The 18220-nt window shown below is 42.6% G+C and overlaps 1 protein-coding gene across 6 annotated transcripts in view; it reads left to right on the top strand.

Annotated features, from left to right (window-relative positions):
• Positions 1-18220, top strand: part of LOC131460698 (low-density lipoprotein receptor-related protein 1-like) — a 117783-nt gene that overhangs the window by 24128 nt on the left and 75435 nt on the right. For all 6 annotated transcript variants that reach the window (XM_058631414.1, XM_058631413.1, XM_058631412.1 and 3 more), the window contains exons 3-4: positions 13155-13292; positions 17937-18056. In XM_058631414.1, the coding sequence (XP_058487397.1) occupies positions 13155-13292; positions 17937-18056 (258 nt within the window). The remainder of the gene's footprint in view (positions 1-13154; positions 13293-17936; positions 18057-18220) is intronic.

Here is an 18220-nt window from a genome sequence, read left to right as displayed (position 1 = left end):
CCGGCTGAATCCCTGGGAAGTGAGTGTAAGCAGCAGTGTCTTTTTTGACCTTTTAAGCTTGATTTATGCTCGATTTTTGATTATTGTCGCTCGACAAAATTTAATGACTTGCACAACATATTCAGTTTATGCTCCGGGGACGTGTCTCAGTGTAACTACACACCTCCAAGCGGCTCTTTCACTTGCCAGTTTACATTATATCATCCTGATAGGAGAAGTCACCTTGTTCACTCTCACTCATTGTCTACTGCTTTATCCTCCACATGAGGGGACATAGGGTGAAAAGCAGAGTACACCCTGTACTGATCACCAGTTCACTGCAGGGCCAACAATCATTCACTCTCACATTCACACCTACAGTCAATTTATAGTGTCCAATTAACCTAAACTGCCTGATTTTGGAGTTTTTGGAGGAAACAAGCAGAACATGCAAACTCCACACAGAAAGACCCTTGGTCGAACCAGGATTCTAACTGGTGACCTTTTTGTTTGCGAGGCAACAGTGCTAGCCACTATAGCCCCTTTTCCACTTATGGTCCCAGCTCGCATCGCTTCACCTCGCCTTGGTTTAGGTTGGTTTTCCACTTCAAAATAGTACCTACTCAACGTGGGCGGAGTCATCACTGCACGGCTGCATGAAACTGCTGTGACTTCGTTTGACACGCAAACGAGTGACTAGTGACTTGTAAAGCAGTTCTTTTCAGTTTAACTGAATCATTAGAATCAGTTCATTAGAATCAAAGATTTGTTCAGTATTTCCTCCATGACTCCGTCTGACACAGTCACTGGACTGAAATACAGCGGCAGGTTTGTGATGCCGCTCGCGCTCAGCAGTGCTGTCGCTAAATACACCAGACTCCTCTGTTAAATATTGACATTTTAGACATTTCCCTGGTTACTGTTGGAGATTAACCCACGTTTTTAGGATTGTTAAGTCTTTTTGACTGATTTACAATTCAGCACTGTTCGGCTTGATTCTTGTGTCAGACGTCTCTTCCTGTGACGGCACTCTGACCAATCAGTGGCCGGTAGTCTGACGACGTCACGCATAGTGTTGCCTCAGCTCCCTTGGAACCTCACCAGAGCAGGTGCTAAAAAAAGTACCTGGTACCAGGTACTATGCTAGTGGAAACACAACTTAACCGTGCTGTGCCGAGTCAAGTCGAGTCGAGCCTGTGGAAACATGCCATATGTTGCCATGTGGCTCCTCACCTTGTTCCTTTGTATCCATATCTGTGTCTTTGTTTTGATGATGGACGGATATAATGAAGTTGTTGACACACAGTATAAAAGATTTTAAATTGACTTTTTATTAAGAGTAGTCCAACAGTTGAAGCTAAGATGTCTACACACAGGTGGTCACTGCCAAACACACTGCTCGACACAATATGACGATGTCCGTGACACGCGAAAATTCCACAGATGTGCCAGAGGAAATTGTTGAGCAACACTCCCCCCCCCCACACATTTAAAAGTGTTGTGTGGTTGAGTTTAAATCAGGCTGAAACACCTGTAGTTTTCTAAAAGGACAGAGGGCTCTGGGTGAGGGGCAGTTTGTGTGTGCGTGTGTGTGTGTGTGTAGCTGCAGTCTAGACACTGAGAAGGTTTGAGAGTACATCTGGAAGTCATTAAAGACTTGCCCAGAGCAATGGAGAAACCTGCTGTGTTTCACAACCTGCTCTTTCCCCTCTTCTCATGTGGAGGACAGCCTCCTTTCATACGTGTCTCCATCTGAAACGGAAACCGTGTGCCTCCATCGCCTTCCTCATGCTACTCCCTCTAGGCTACTGTGTCAGACACAATACTGATGTCACAGCCACGGGTATCTTATCAGCTCATCCCTAATTCTCATGAAACCAGCAGTTATGGCACCTATGCTCTGGGGGGATCCATAAGTCAAAAGTCAGAGAGTTAATTTTGTTAAAACTGGCAAGATTATGACTGAGGAAAGATGTCAAGAGATTGGAATAAACACTGCTATTTGCTTTATTAGAGAATGATCGACCTCAGAAGTCAGTGGAATGTTAAAAGGTCTGAAAAGATGGTGTAATTGGAATTGTGGGTTACTAACAGGGATGTATGTCTTTTAAATAAATGGGCAAGTAAGGTGCTTTTCCAATCTCATGAACCACAAACAATGACTTGGCCAAAAATACTAGCTAAACAGCCAAAAACCCAATTTAGCTTATTCCTCTATGCCCTCTATGCTTCCTTCGTCGTCTTTAAATTATGATGAATATGGGAATTGTAGTTTATCTTGGGTTACACACACACACTGTCCTTCTGGTGAAGTTAACTGTTAAATTTAATTTCTTACCAAATCACCAGTTGGAAATAGACAAATGCACTGTTCCAGTTAGTGTAGTATTTAGTTAAAATACCACACACCACATACATCATTCAATACCAACGTTAGGTTTTCTGTCGCTTCTAGAAGTTATCCAAAAAAAACAAATTTCAAATAGAAAAGAAACATTAAACATTTTTGGGACTCCCAGCATCGGCTCTGTGATACAGATAAATGTGCTTGTTTAGTGGCTCGTCACGGACAGAATATGTACAGGAACGCTGGGAACCCACTCTTCCGAGCGGAGACGCCGGGGAAATTAAAAATCAAAACTGATGAAAAACTATTACCCGCCCATATATTGAGCAACAGAGTTTAATTGTTGCGATATAAGTGCGGATGTTCAAGTTGAAAGATGCATGAGAGAGGTTTATTTATTCACTCATGTGGACAAGGATTCACAGTGGCCTTTGTTGCGGTGTTGGCTGTTGCCAGTGAAGTCAGCCACTGTCCAGTGCAGCTGCTTTGCCTCGCTGTGTCAGCCCCACAATGCTGTGCTTTGTGCCCCTGCGTGCTGGGTCAGTCTGGCATAGAAGGATGCCGAGGGAGTAAAACAAAAACAAAACGCTTGTCTGGGCATATGACCTTAATGTACGACTTTGATCTGAATTACTAATCAATGACGGTTTGAGAGCCATGTAATGAAGAGGTCTATAGCCTTTGCTTAGAGTATGAACACGTGTAGGGGGCTGTTGACTTTATTATTAGGGTCCTGGATGTTCCCACGCGTAGTGAGTGTGCCCTGGAAACACAGGAAGTGTGTAACGCAACAATGATGTCCTCTGCCCTGTAATAAGGCCCGTTTTTAAAGACAGTTCCCACCTAGGCTGCAATTAGTCTTTTAGGAAATGAATCACTTGTGTAACAGCCACTTTTAGAGTGGAAAACATTATCTTTCATGACGTAATTGGCATCACACTGACTGCTGTCAATAAAATGATGGAAGGCCTCGAACAGGAAAGCAACGCTGGCAAGTTTTTTTAGAACATCTTTGGACGTTAAACCCGCAGCTGACGAAGATACACCCACACTTGACCCAAAGCTAGTGGTTATACCCGGCAGATATGAAGAGGAAGTGATCTGCTTGATCCCGCCACGGTCTCCAGCCTCCACCCAGTCTCGCTAAGCATCAACGTGTCAAGGAAAACAACCTTTATTCAACATGAAAGAGTCTGTTGCCTCTGCCACCACCTTGTTCCTGCAGGTGTGTGAGTGCACACACAGCGAGATCTCACTCTGCTCTTTTCCCCTTCTGTTTAGTTTCTCTCATGAAGCCACCACAGTGATGTTCTCCCTTTTTCTAAAAACAGAAATCAGAGATGCTTTTCAAGTGTCTTGTTCACCCCATGTTAACAGGATCGCGCAGCCACGATGGGCTGCTCTTCTTTACTATTCTCCCCACGTGGACACTTTAGAGCAAATTTAAATACAGTAAAAAAAATATCCTTCCCCACGGCTCAGTGTCTTAATCCATCAGTGTCACACACGTGAATATTCGGCACACTTCCTGGACCACTTTCAACGTCAAAGCTCTCTAAACTTGTGTGTATGCATAGATAAAAGTGGTCCACTCTGCTCATTTATTTATACGTCCGTGTGTAGCCGTGTGGTGTGAATTTGTTCCATCAAACTCTTTTTCCATCTGCTGCACCAGAAACCAATAAATCAGTCAAATTGCAGAACCGAAACAAGCTGAGCTGAAAGAAGCCTAAACAAGTCGAACTCTAAGGGGAACTGTAGCGTCTGTGATGGTGATAATTACATATGTATATGTATGAATACACACACACACACATATATATATATATATATATATATGTATATGCATGTGTATATATACATGCTCTATTTAAGGATGTGGTGAGCTAGATGGCAGCCAGCAGCCACCAGTTGACCGTTTCTGCTTTAGGGCCAGAAGAGAGGGCATAGCTGGCTCCTGAAGCAGGAAAAGTGTGTCAGGGGTTTTTAAATTAGAGGAGACTGTAGGAGTGTGGGTCAAGAAGAGCGATACAGTGGAGTTTGTAATGATGGATTAATCAGCCTCCAGATGTGCACCTTAAAGGTAAAGCCACAGATGTTGAAACCCTGTCTTTATCTCATGGCTACTCTCTCAAAAACCACCCTGTGTCTTGATTACATGCTGTATCCTGATGTGGAAGGTCATATTTTCTCATCCTTCTCCGTCCTTTGTCTGGTTTTCTATGTGATAATTAGTTATCTGTCCTTGGAAGTAGTTGTGTAATAGTCTACACAACAAGTGGGAATGAACGTCTGGAGAGGAGCTTGGTGCTTCATTTGTGATGATTTAACTTGGCCTCTTACTTTCTGGGTAAGGACTCCGAGCCAAAACAGACTAAGTGCCTCTCAGATATTAAGTCGTTTTGCGGCAACAGTGTGGTTCCCTCTCTCCCGCTCTCTCTCTCTCCTCTTCTCCAAAGAAAGCATGCATCGGACTAATGGTTTTAAGATAATCCTCAGTCCATTGTAAGGAAATAATAGGCAAGTGAGTCGAAGAAAGAGCCTGTTCATTCTCAGCAATAGACTCAGTTTACGGTGGCACTTTTGAACAGTGTGACTCCTCCTTTTGTAAAGAAAAGTGGGACCAATGATTTCATTTGTGTACGTCTGTCTGCTTTTTCCCGCTTGATAGCCAGCGCCGATTATTCACTGACATATGAATGTTGTGATCTGCTGTGCTGATAGCACTGTTTGTTTAGTGGTTCTGCTGTGTTTGGAGAGGGCTCAGTTTGTTGTGCTTTCAAGAGCTGGATTTAGTCTTCCTGCTTTGATTGTCACCATGCCAGCCCCCCCAAGAAGCCCCCCCCCCCACACACACACCACCAAAAAGGAATGAAAATGTAGTGTTGATATCTTGGAAGGAGATGGGCGAGCAGAGATGAGCATAAGACCAAAGAGTACAAAGAAAGCACATATTAGTGTGTAATATTGAGTTAATAGTAGAAATTACCTCCCCATAAGTGTGTTTGTTTAGCCTCAGAATAAGCCTTTATGTAGTTTAGATACGGGCCTTGCTTTTCGGAGGCCATCTACAGCAGCCTGAACAAACCAACCAGCAAGAGCATGTGCTTTGTGTTTTGAAGCGGAAGCTTAGTACGCAAATGGGGAGGACGACATATTTCTGGTATGTGAGGGCCACCGTAGTTCCCTGAGGGGTTAGCAAAGGAGCCTTCTCACCAGACTCGCCATTATAGTTGTTAGTTAGGTGTTATGCTTTTAAATGTCTTGTCGAAAGTCTTCTAACTTTCCACTTTCCCGCCTGGTATGGTCACACCTCAGGACAAAAACAAGCTTTCTAAAATGGTGTCAACAGCAACCAAAATAATTAGTAAACCCCAATAATCCTTGTCTCAAAAAGTGAGGAGTATTGTGGCATCCTACGCAGTTAGAGCCTTTGGCAACTTAAAACAATCCTTTATTCCAAGTGCAATACGTGTATTCTTAACTCCACAAAGCGACCACTAAGCTTTTAATCCACAGCTGCAGTAAAGAGCAGTTTTTAATTTAATTTAACCCTGTCTGTGTCTGTTTTATTGATTTGTTATAATTATATATTTTTTTCTCTTTCTCATGTCTTTTACAATTGTCTCTTGTTCTCATGACTATCTCTTATCTTATTTTTACTGTGTTGTTTTTGTCACTTTCTGTGTTTTCTCCGTTTGTGATGTTTGTGTTGGTGGACCAAAGGCAAATTTCCACGCTTCCTCCCACAGTCCAAACACATGCAATATGGGGAGTAGATGAATTGGACACTCTGAATTGACCATAAGTGTGAGAGTGAATGGCGGTTTGTCTCTATGTGGCCCTGCGATGGACTGGCGATCTTTGCAGGGTGTGACCCCGCCTGTCGCCCTACGTCAGCTGAAAGTGGTAGAAAATGGATGGAAAGAAGAAAGTCTTGCTTGTGTTTGTAGGTCAGGTTAATGTGTTGTTTTTCACCTGCAGAGCGAAGTGTTTATGGGATGGCTGACAGAAATAAACAGCAGCGTCGTTATCTTCAGCACTTTGCTGCTGTGCCTGCTCCTTTGCTTCCTGTGAGGCTTTTCACAAGACCGCGTCAAGCTGCAACATCAAAACACAGACTAACTCCGTCCGCTCTTACTAAAATGGACACTCTGGTGTTGTCACCTCATATTTTCAGTGCTCAATGTCCGAGTTCTTCAGTGGATGTTAGTTGCTTTGGCAGGGCGGGGGGTGTGGGGGTCAAGGGGGGAGCCGCGGGGGATGCTGCTGCTGGGTCAAGATTTGAGTGCCTCCTTCCAAGAATGTGTCATGTGGTCCAGCAGCATTACAGTCTGTGAGGACATGGACGTCAGTGGTCAGAAAAAGCCAGTACTAGTACTTGATGTTATTGAGAGCTGTGGGCAGTAAAGTAGTGCAACTGTTTTTATTCATGAGGCATGTTTGGATCAACAAATGCATTATTCATGTGTGCCTCAGTGCTTTTAATGATTGTCAGTAGAATCAGCTGCACATTGTACATGTATGTGTGTTGTGTTTACAAAGAAATGTGAGGCAGTGGTTAGCCTTGATGCCGCTCTACAGTTGTCCTCATTCTGCCGTGTATGAAGTCCCTTTCATGTTTTGCTCCAGCACTGGCAGCAACTTGTTTGTTTGTGTGTGTGTTATTGGTTGAATCAGCATTGTGCCGACCGGCGTATTGGAAGAAAATGCATGAACTAGAGAATGGAAAATCCCCACGGCCTCACAGTCTCTGTGCTCAGAGACGGCCGGATCCAAACCCAGATTCTGACTCTTTCTCGGTCAGATGGGCCCGTTTCTACCACTGGAGAGAAAACACAGATGAAGAGACAGTTTCCATGATGAATAATTCTGCAAAAATGTTGGCCGTGAAAGGTCAAGAAAAAGTTTCTGTGCAGATGCAAAAACTATGGAAAATGATTCTTAAAATATTAATTCTGAAACAGCTCATTAAATGAAACCAACCCTCTCCTCTTAGCACTGTGACCCCATGGACCTCACGCTTCTCCAGCTCTCTCTCCTTGAGGCCAAGGCACAGTTCAGATCAGGCTTCGCATGTGATGCTGCTTACAACACTTTCAGCCTGCTTTACAGGCGGCCACAGCCGATTTGTGTGATCCAAACAATAGCCTTAGTTTTCTTGTGCCCACCTCACCACCGGTACTGCCCTCACTACCTCAGCGTGTGATGTAGAGCGCATGTGATCTACCTCCGTGTGCATCGGCTAAAGGACTCCACTCGTGCAAGGCATTTGAAATCCAGCATGCAGCAAGTTGTTTTCATTACTAATTGGAGAAGGAAGGCTTTGTTCAGCTTCAGTGGCGACTTGCAGAAAAATAGTCAAGTGTTGTCTACTTCTTCTTGGGTTCTTCTTGGGTTAACCCTAACCCATCATTCGAACACATAGTGTTGTTTAATTTTCATCTGTAGACCAAATACCATGTAGAAGAGTAATGGCCAAGATACACTTGTGAACATGTTTTATTTTCAACTTCTTAACTGGAACATAGTGAACTCACTCCGTGTTCCTGATGCACTCACTCCCAGTTCTGACCTCGATGTGAATTGAAGGCAGCATCTGTTCTAGTGAAGGTGCCTAGCTTTAGATTTGTTCCAGGCACTTTTGACTTCTTCTGACAATTATATTAGTGCCCTTTGTGATGATGTGTGTCCTCTGTTGGTATAAATCACAACTAGAAGCATGTGAGGTCCAGAGAAATCACACTCAAATGACTGAATGAAATAACTTCTTCATGGGTTAAATTCTTATGAATGAAGTGCCTTAACTTATTCATTTACAAAATCCATATTTGCCCTGGCATATCGAGTCTGGCGACAATATTACCACATTTTGGCCCACGCTTAATCAGGAGGTCTTACAACACACACACACACACACACACACACACACACACACCCTAGCAAGGTACCGGCTATAAGATCAAGGCAGCAATAGCGTTATTTTATCGCTAGTTCATCGGAAGAGGAAACAACTGTCTGACCGACCGAGTGAAGGTCCACACACAAGGAAACATCAGACCGGCTTTCTTCGAATGGCGATAACTGAAAAACACAGAAGCATACAAACAATGGCTCCATGGCTGGTTTTCACTGACTCTGTTGAAAACAAATGCACATGGTCAGCAGAGGGGAAGGGAGGGGGCAGCGTCAGCGGTGAGTTTTTACGTCAGTGAGGATAAAGCGGTGGACAATGCATGGATGTTTACGGTGATGTTGTAAAAATATGTAACCCTGAATCTGAAGGGGGAGCTCCATAGAGAAAAAGGCAAAAAAAAAAAAAAGCAACCAGACTTGGAAAGTTCTACTTTCATTGACTAATGCTTAATCGTTAACATCCCCTGATATTCATTTGAAGTAAGGCAACTTGTTGAGTCACACAGACCAATGGAAAAACTTCTTAATCTGTCCTGATGCCTGCTGACATCTGTGACGTGCGTAGCAAAGAAATTAAGCCTAAATGGAACAGCCTTTGGGTCTCCATATGAAATGAATAGGCAAATCTCCAGCATCAATATCCCGTCACTGGCAGCACTGTCACAAGGATTGCTTACATTGGTCGTTAAGACAGAGACACTTCCGTTTATATGCCTTAATTGAGCTACAGAACAAAATAGCCGAGGCTGTTCCCACCAGCCGTTGTAGATCTTTCATCAAACTGGACGATGAACTGCGTAGAAGAACCAAGCAAATAGAAACTTCTCAAACAAAAAGGTTTTGGGCCTGTTAACCTGGCTCCCCTCACAGAAGAGGAATGTTGAATAAAAGACCCCGTTTAATTCAAATTAGCAGAGCTTTTTCCACAGTGGCTGCGCTGCCAACTCGCACAAGAATGAAGCCTTGTGGGGCTCCGTCCAGTTCCTGTGGACGAGGTGTGTTCCATTTGGTCTTCGGTCTCTCCTCTCTGCTTTTTCTCACTTTTCGTCTCCCTCTCTTCTTACACAATTATTGCAAATAGGTCAACAGATGTTGGAGGTAAATAGTGTGATGAGACACAGAAGGAGAAAGAATGAGTAAGAGGTGGGAACAAACACAGTTGAACTTTTCCACATGGGCGGAGGAAGAGGAGGAAGAGGAGTAACATTGTTTGCGGTGGTTGAAACACACACAAGTGTTTTGAGCAGGCAGATGTTTTATCTATCATGTCTTAACAAGCAGCAATTGTGGTTAATAACTAAATGACGTGGTTAATGTCCTGTGAATAATGGTGTCAAAGATCCTGCACAGTGAAAACACAGCCACTCAGAGACTGTCTGTGCCCGAGGACTGGATGGACATGGGCTGAGTCATTTGTGTTTTTTGGGATCAAAGACTGGTCAGATTCACAAGGCTGCGGCGACCGGTTCTAATGTCGTGAAGGAGAAAAGGTCACTGTGCTTGGCAGAGGATTTTACGAGTGTATTTATTTATGTGTTAAATCAAAGCTGCATGGATTTGGTGTCTTTGGAGGGGTTTTAGGCCAAACATAACCATCCAAGATCAATGTGTTGTTGTTTTCTTTCAGGGTCACAACGTCCTCTCTTAGTGGATCCTGCATGCACTACACTGGCATGCTTATTTGAGTTCTGCCTCTATAAAGAATGTGGATATACTTTAGATGTAGTGAAGGTGGACCCGGCTTCAATAATGGTGCGTCTGTAGTTCCTGCTGCTTTTCCCCAGCTTCCACAATGATTCTTTGGATTTCTGCCTTGTGGTTTTGCTTGCTAAGTTGGCAGCAGGAAAAGAATCTACATCTATGATGCTTGAGAAGGGGGAAGGCAGAAGTATTGAGAACTGAGGTGAAGGAACAAATTAGCTGGCGCTACACTGACAAGTATGCCTGTTTTTCTTGAACAAAATGTCTTCCTTTTCGAATGTCAACAGTCTCTGACATGTGGGAATACATTTGTACAGAGACACTTGGTGAAAACATCCTGGTTTGATGACATTTGTTTGACAGGACAAGAGCAGAACACAACCGGGAACGAAGCACGACATCTTTCCTAACTCGTGAAAACAGCATTACGACATGGAGCCTTTCGTTGATTGATCAATCCGTGTGCTTAGTCAGACAGAGCCTGAAGTACGTCGTCTCATCTGTGTTGTGACTCGGTGTGGGTCTAAACTAGCTTCCCCCTGCTCTTTAAATAAACGGCTTTTCCTGTTTGATTATAGTGTTTCTGCTCTTGTGCTGAGGGTCTGTGTTGAAGTGCAATGACACGTCAGTTGTTGGTGATATTAACCTTGTTTAGCTGCTGTAATTACTTGTGAGACAACATTTAAGGGTCATTACAGAGTTACGCTGCCGAGCTATTTTGGCCCTTTGATTTTCCAAATAATATAAAGCAGAAAGGATATTTCTAATACTCTATCCCCACTGGTAAAAAAAACAACAACTGTTTTATCCCTGGTGTAAATGGGTTTTTCCACTACTGGTCAGATGATTGAGTTTTTATTGGCTTTGGCTGCAGTCGGTATCAGTGGGAATGCAAGAACGGAGTGAACACATTCATTTCTTCTTCACCTGCTCTGTTTTTGCCAGCGATGCACCATTCCCATCGCAGCCCCACATTGCACGATCTTTTACCTGATAGCATTAATGTTGGTGGCGATTCTGATCTGGTCGCTTTTTCGCCTTTTTCTCTACGGAGCTCCCCCTACATTTTTGGAGTATATCTTTTTACAACACCACCGTAGAAATCTATTATCTACCGCATTATCGTCACTGTCGGCGAACACAGGCTGTGGAGCCATGTCCATAATGGTCAGCATCTGTTTTGTATTCTTCTCTGTTTTTCAATTTTCGTCATTCACACTCTCTGCTTTAAAAAAAACAAAAAAAAAACTATCACTGCCTTGATCTTATAACCCTATAACCTTGCCTAAGGGCTTGGGGGCGTGTGTAGTGCCGTGAAGCAATTTCTGTTTCCCCCGCAAGATTCGAGACTTCGCAAGACTTCCTGATTCTGAGGACTGAGAAGGTTTAGCAGCTCTGATCTCGCAGGGTGTGGAGACCATCACAATGACCATCAAGATAATGACACTGCCTGGATTTATATTGATTTTATGGCTGAAGTATTGTCAAAAAAAATCAATGAGTCAATGAGCGAGTGCTTCTGCCCCTTTTTCCAAGATAACTTTCACTTTCGCTATCTGGCAGTTAATCAACCGTAAGCTGACGCCAAAAACATGTGACACGCTGGTGGATCTCGTCTGTGATTGGACGGTCACGGAAGTCCTGAGGGCTACCATAATGACAAGTATATGGGTGCAAAGTTCTATTTCTCTGCTTTCCGGTATCCATCCGTCCGTCTTCTACTGCTTTATCCTTCACATGAGGGACATGTGGGGTGCTGTGCCAATCTCAGCTGACATGGGCGAAAGGCTAGTCCGTAGTTTTTGAATTTTCTAGATATCAAAAACGGTCTAGGATTAACGCTAACGAGAAGTACGCACACCAAATCCTGTCGGCAAAGACAGGATGTAACAGAAGAGTTCAATTAGGGTAAAAAGCACTGCATAGTTCCGCTTTAAGTTAAGTGTTATGTTGGAAAGAGGCTTAAGAGGAAGTGTTTGTGCACTCCAAAAAGATTACCTCTTGTATCTGGGTGTGTTACGGGGGCTGCGAACCCAGCAGAATCCACAGTTATTAAAGGCACAGATTGGTTGATGGGTTCTCGCTTGGTGAAAACGGTCGAGAAATGTCTCTGTGTTTAGCAGTGGGACAAATATGTCGTCTCCCACACTCAGTGCCTGATCTCTGTCAGTAAGTCTGCCGTCCCCTGGCAGAATGAAAGGGCAGCCTTTTAAAAGATTGATCTAAAGTATTTCTGCTCTACTGAGCAGTTTACTCAGAACAGAATGGATGAAAGGGACAAACATAGAAGGCATACAACAAACAGCCCGGGGTAAAATCAATCTTAAAACTTAGCAGCTACATGATACTCTAATAAATGTGCTTTCATGGCTCCAAACAAATCGGCTTGCACCGGAGTGTGTGGAGTTGCACAGCTGGAGCTGTGTTGTTAGAGAAGGTGTTGTGGCGTTATTCATTGTGATTTGACATTGTGCTTAAGCCTGCTGAGAGTGGTTCTTGTTGCAAAACCAAGCAGAAAAAAAACACTTTTTGCCTTTTATTTATTTTGTTCCTCATTGTAGTCTAAGTATAAATCATTGTTACTTACTTGTATAAGTTTATATGTTCACTGAAAACCCATCACTGACTACTTTGATATTGTTTATAATGAGAAACATAAATCAGTCATGAAAATAAACTAGAGCTGCAGTAGTTGAATGTTTTTAAAAATGTCAGTAGGTTAACTTTCAATTATCTTTTTTGGTTCATTCCATTCAAACATGAAACTGTGTGTAATCAGTTCAAGGATTCAAGGAAGTGCAGTGAAATGAGGAGGCTGCTCAGTCTCGGTATTGTGCAAACAGAACAGAATAATAAAAAAGAAGAAGCTATCAGAATAGAATAAAAGTACAATGGAAAGTTACATGAATAAGACTATAGGTTTTTTTTTAATTTTTCAATAGTTGGGAAAATAATATTTACAATTTGCTTTTGGCTTCTCCTTTTCTTTAAAAAAAGGTTTGTTTTTGGGGCAGCTAAACGTTGTAATTTACACTGTAAGTGGGTCTTACAGGGTTAATAATGAGCAATGGGATTGGATATCTTGCTCCTATAACCAAGTAAAAGGAGTCAATTTGGAATCAGAATGATGGGTCACAAAAAAAGAAAAACAATTGATTCAACCTGGCTGTTGTGTATATTTGACCGTGTTTGTGTTGTGTTTGTTTTTCAGGTCCTCATAGTACGGTGTCATGGTGCCCTCACAATGAATACCACTGTGGAGGAACAGAGCTGTGCATCCACCTGAGCAAACTGTGCAACGGGGTTCCAGACTGTACTGACGGCTGGGATGAGGGACCACACTGCAGAGGTATCATAGACGCACACATCTATTGTAGTGTGTGTGTGTGCGTCCGCTCTGTATGAAGAAAATGGAAGTGAGAAGTCTGACAAGCATTATTACTGCAAAACAATGTATGTCTCACAGTCTGCATTTCCGAAAGCAAGTTAGCAAAATAGTTCATACATTCATTCCGGTAAATACATATTAAAATAGGGAAGTTGTTATTTTAAAAACAAGAAACCGGGAAGTCACCCATGATGACCCATGTGCTGATCGAACAAAATTGAAAAATAAGTGCGTTGTGCAACATATTGTCACATTTTTATTGTGTTGATGAATCATCACAGGAAAGGATGGACATCTGAACCTTTAGTATCTGAAGGTCAGATTTCTACTTTTCTCAGCACCTAAGGGTAAATTTGTTGTGCAGACGGGAGATTCAGATTTTCACACCTAATAGTCTCCGCTAGACTCGGTGCGATTGGGGACTCAATTGGGGGTTGCAACATTCAGCCTGTCCGAGTTTGCTTTCACGCTTTTGCACTTATGTGAAACAAACTGAACCTTTTGAATAACGTATTCCCCTCCTCGCCTGAGGCGGCGCTGCATCAAGAATGACTGAAGGAGAAGACAAGACAACATTGAACAAGAAAACTCGCTCATGTGTTGTTTAAATGCAGGACGACTTCTGTTTCCTCCACATCAGAGCAAAACATGGAACTGAATCCAATCCTATCATTTTATGTGAACACAAAGAAACAGATTGAAATGAAGTGGGAGAAAGTCATGACAAAATTCCTTCCACATGTAAACACACATGCCATGCGCTTGAAAGCCTGACGTGCTGTGAATGGCTGAACTGCAGCAAGGCATGTTATCTTTGTTTAGTATAATGTAATGACTGCAGGTACAAAATCGTTTCTGTATCATTTAGTTTTCCACCTCACGGCCACAGAGCATCTGCTGGAGGAGAACAACAACAACAAGGTGGAATTCATTATGTAAACAGTGATAAGGTCCTGCCATGAGCTTCAGCTAAGAGGAGGAAAGAAGCGATTGGCTGCGTTGACACTCATCATTAAGCTCACGACAGCACCACAGCTTCAGAGAATTTTCAGACACAGACCAAATTGTGATCTTTCGTCACTGTTCTCTGAACTCTCCTTTATTTCAGTGTTCACGGTCTAATTATGAGTGATTATGTGGTTGAGTGTATGCGCTCTCTTTCAAACCTTTAAGTCACACTGAGATTCAAATCTCATTTACTTGTGAGACCTGTTCAAACAATTGTGTTACAGTCTTATCCAGCTATGTCCTGCTGCAGTTGAATCAACCAATCATAATAAAGGGAGTGGCAGTGGCTCAGCGGGGTGTCTTTCAGTGTCAGCGGGTTTGATCCCCGGCTCTGCTACTACACAAGCAGATGTGAGATGTCTGTGAGAAAGACAGTTAAGTACATTATATTACAGATAAATTATACATATTATACTGTAGATGTGGGATTCCTTTAATAGTAGGCGCGTTTCAGAGCTCTCAGTCACCGTACATCAGAAAGTCAGCAGTAAAACATGATTAAAACTTATACAAAAGATTAAAAAGACAGAATAAAAAAATACAATAATGTGAAGTGGGATCTCCCCACAACAACGACATTTAACCATCACAATGCCTCAGAAGCTGTTAAATTAACCTGCATAGTTCCATTTCAAACTGATGTGAATTCCCCGAAAGTGATCAATTGTGTCTATATGAACAAAGTGTTCTGTTTATAGTGATTCAGCCTCACATTTCTCCTCAAAGGTCAACTGGCTGTCATGAGATACTTGTAGGTTTCTTCACAGTCTGGGTTTTAATGATCATACTCTCATGGCCTGAAGTTTGACTTATGACATCATAATTGTGTCTTTTATAAGAGTAGGTACAGCTGTCAAAAGGTTAGAGGGCGGACTCTAGGGGTGATAATAAGGCCGTGGAAAAACCGCGTCCCAAAGTAGACCACGTCCACATTCATGCCATGTGCCATGAATAGAACACAACAGAGTGGCCCGAACATGTCGTCGCCACTTCCTCATTAATATACGTCTTGAAGTGTATGTAAAACCTGACTGACATTCGTTTGTGTTAACGGTAGATTTTCATTTCGCTTGACACTGATGAAAATTGTCCAGTCTGTGCAGACACCAGCAGCTGTGATTGCATCATTTATTTAATGTTAACATTAAATGGTTAAATAAAACCCAACATTTTCCCACTCTCTTGGGTGGTCAACCTGTTATTCTCTTCCTTTACTACACACACACACACACACACACGTACACACCCCATTTCTGTTATTTCTCCCTCTCATCACTACACTGTCAGTTAAAAGTGAGCTGGGATGAAATATTTACCAAAGAAACACAGTGAGAGGCTCTTGAAAGCACATGAAAATTGAATGAACCTACAGGCTCGCTGGACTTTGAGGTTAGAATTGATGTGCGCATGCGTGTGTGTGTGTGTGCGTGCTTGTATTTGTTCCCTCTTTAAGACCTCAGTCCTAACAGGAACCTCAGCCTGGTCATAATGAGGCAGGACGTCATGTCTGAGATATTGGTCGAGTTAGGGATGTGGTTTTGACTAGACTGTCCATTAAATGTAATCATCAGTCATAACAAGAATAACCGGAGCACAAACCTGTGCAAGGACAAATGTGCCGCTCTCACAGGGCTGATCAATTATTTTACTTAAGCATGCTGGGATTTTTATTATGGGAGCCTTAAGTAAAGAGGCTCCCTGCAGGAAGCCGTTATTATCAGTAAGAGCCTGTATCTCGCATCTCCCTGCAACATCTTTTGTTGTGGTGTGGTGTCAAGTGTCCCAGTGGAGGGTCATCCGTGCAATTGATACGAGTGTTTGTGCGTTCGGAATCAAAACAGAACATTTACTTGCTTTCATTTGCTCCGGTATAAATATTCTGTGGTATGTGTCATGGTAGGTTGTTTACATTATTGCCCATGTTGGTTTTCTAAACACATCTCAGTTGTTGGTGCTCAGACTTGTTTTGGAAAATTCCGGGCATGTCTGTAATTTGAACTGCGGTTGTCCCAGGGAGCAAGTCTCTGGAGAGCGGCAGGAAAAACCGGGTGTACTCTCTGCCCGTCTATTCATACTATTTATCTGCTCAATATTTACTCGCATGACCGCGCCGCCATTGGCTTGATTTTACGACACTTTAAGAGTTCAGATTAAAAAGTTTTACGTCCCGTGAGGCTTTTGTTTCGGCAAATCTTCAGTGTGTGACTTGATCCCGCTCTCATCCTCTCTCCCCAGAGATGCTGTGTTAGTGTGAAGTGTCTGCCAGCTTTTCTGGGCAAAGTGAATCATTTTCTGAGTGATACATCTCAGCCTGGTATGACATGACTGAGTCTGTTTGACTATGACTCACTGTGCCTTGATTTGCATCTCACAGGATGTACGGTGCACTGTGTAAAAAAAATAAAAAAGTCAGCTGACTTGGAGGTATTTGGGCCCTTCCATATTTGATAGATATGGAGAGTGTCGGGGGTAAGCGGGAAGCTATCGATTGTGAAATTGGGTTTTGTATGTAATGACATTTCAATGACACTCCTGACACTGCAGTCCTAAAACAGAAAAACAAGCCTTGCTCCACATGCCTCTTCAAGATCACAAACACTCCAACACTGTGACACTGGCACTCACATTCATAATGTAGGTCACTCCTACTTGACACATGTGCAGGCAATCACAATTGACAATCAACCACCCCACCCCCCAGATCAGGGGCTTCTTATTTAAGAAGCTCAAACCTTGATATAATTCTGTATTTTAGCAGCAGCTTCATTTATATCATTTCATTCATGGTCTTATCCAAATCATCAGTTTTCTGGAAAATCTGTTTTTTAATCTTCAGAATGAACTGAAGACTGAAGGAAGAACTTGTTTTAAGGCGTAGTCTGAATCCGCTCTTGGTATATTTTGCTTCTATGTTAAACTATCAAATTCCCCCTGATATTAATTTTTGTGATTGCCAGCTCATGTGTCAAGTGGGAGTGACCTACATTATAAATGTGACTGATCTTGAAGAAGCCTGAAGGCTAAAATATCGTCAATTTCAGTTAATATGCATATGGAGCAAGCATGCACACGACCTTCCCCCTGTTTTTAGTCTTGTTTCTCAGGCATCAGCTCCTCATATATATATCTATACACATGTATACATATATATATATATATATATGTACATATATATATATATATATATATATATATATATATATATATATATACATACACTTGAGTAACTAACAATTTAGTCACATAAATCACGTATTTAGTCATCCCTGCTTCCTGTTGGCCCATATATATTCCCTGAAGAATGAACTGTAGCAGCTTCAGCTGCTCCTGATACCCACCAGCATGCTGCAGGCTCCGTGTTTGCCAGGTAGCCCCCCAAACAGGATGAATGAAACATAAGCGATTACGGTATAATTTGTGGGTTACGAGTGGTGCATTAAATAGGTGATTATACACAAAGCCCTTATGCCCTTAGATCAGCTGTCATCTGTGTTTGCAGACCGATGCAACGCGGGGTCACAGGAAAGAATCATGAATTAAACACTTCCCTCTTTGTTCCTGCATTTATCACATCCTCTTTCCTGTGTCCATCTCCAGAGCTCATATCCAACTGCACGCACATGGCTTGTCAGGAAAGCTGCGCAGTGACTCCTGGAGGGCCCGTGTGCTACTGTAAGAATGGATACGAGGTGGGCCCGGACGGAAAGCTGTGTAAAGGTGAGTTCCTGTCAGTGCTGCAGTGGCACGTGCACGCAACACAAACACATGCATTAACTCGAAAAAGAAATGGCAGCTTTCGAGGAAATATTCCAGGGATGTAGGTTATAACAAACAATTCTTGTCCTCTTGTACTCTGCTTTCTCTTTTTCCTGCACGTAATA

Source organism: Solea solea, chromosome 6, assembly GCF_958295425.1.
Source record: "Solea solea chromosome 6, fSolSol10.1, whole genome shotgun sequence".
In the NCBI taxonomy this organism is placed as follows: Eukaryota; Metazoa; Chordata; class Actinopteri; order Pleuronectiformes; family Soleidae; genus Solea; species Solea solea.
This window is presented reverse-complemented; position numbering and strand designations above follow the sequence as displayed.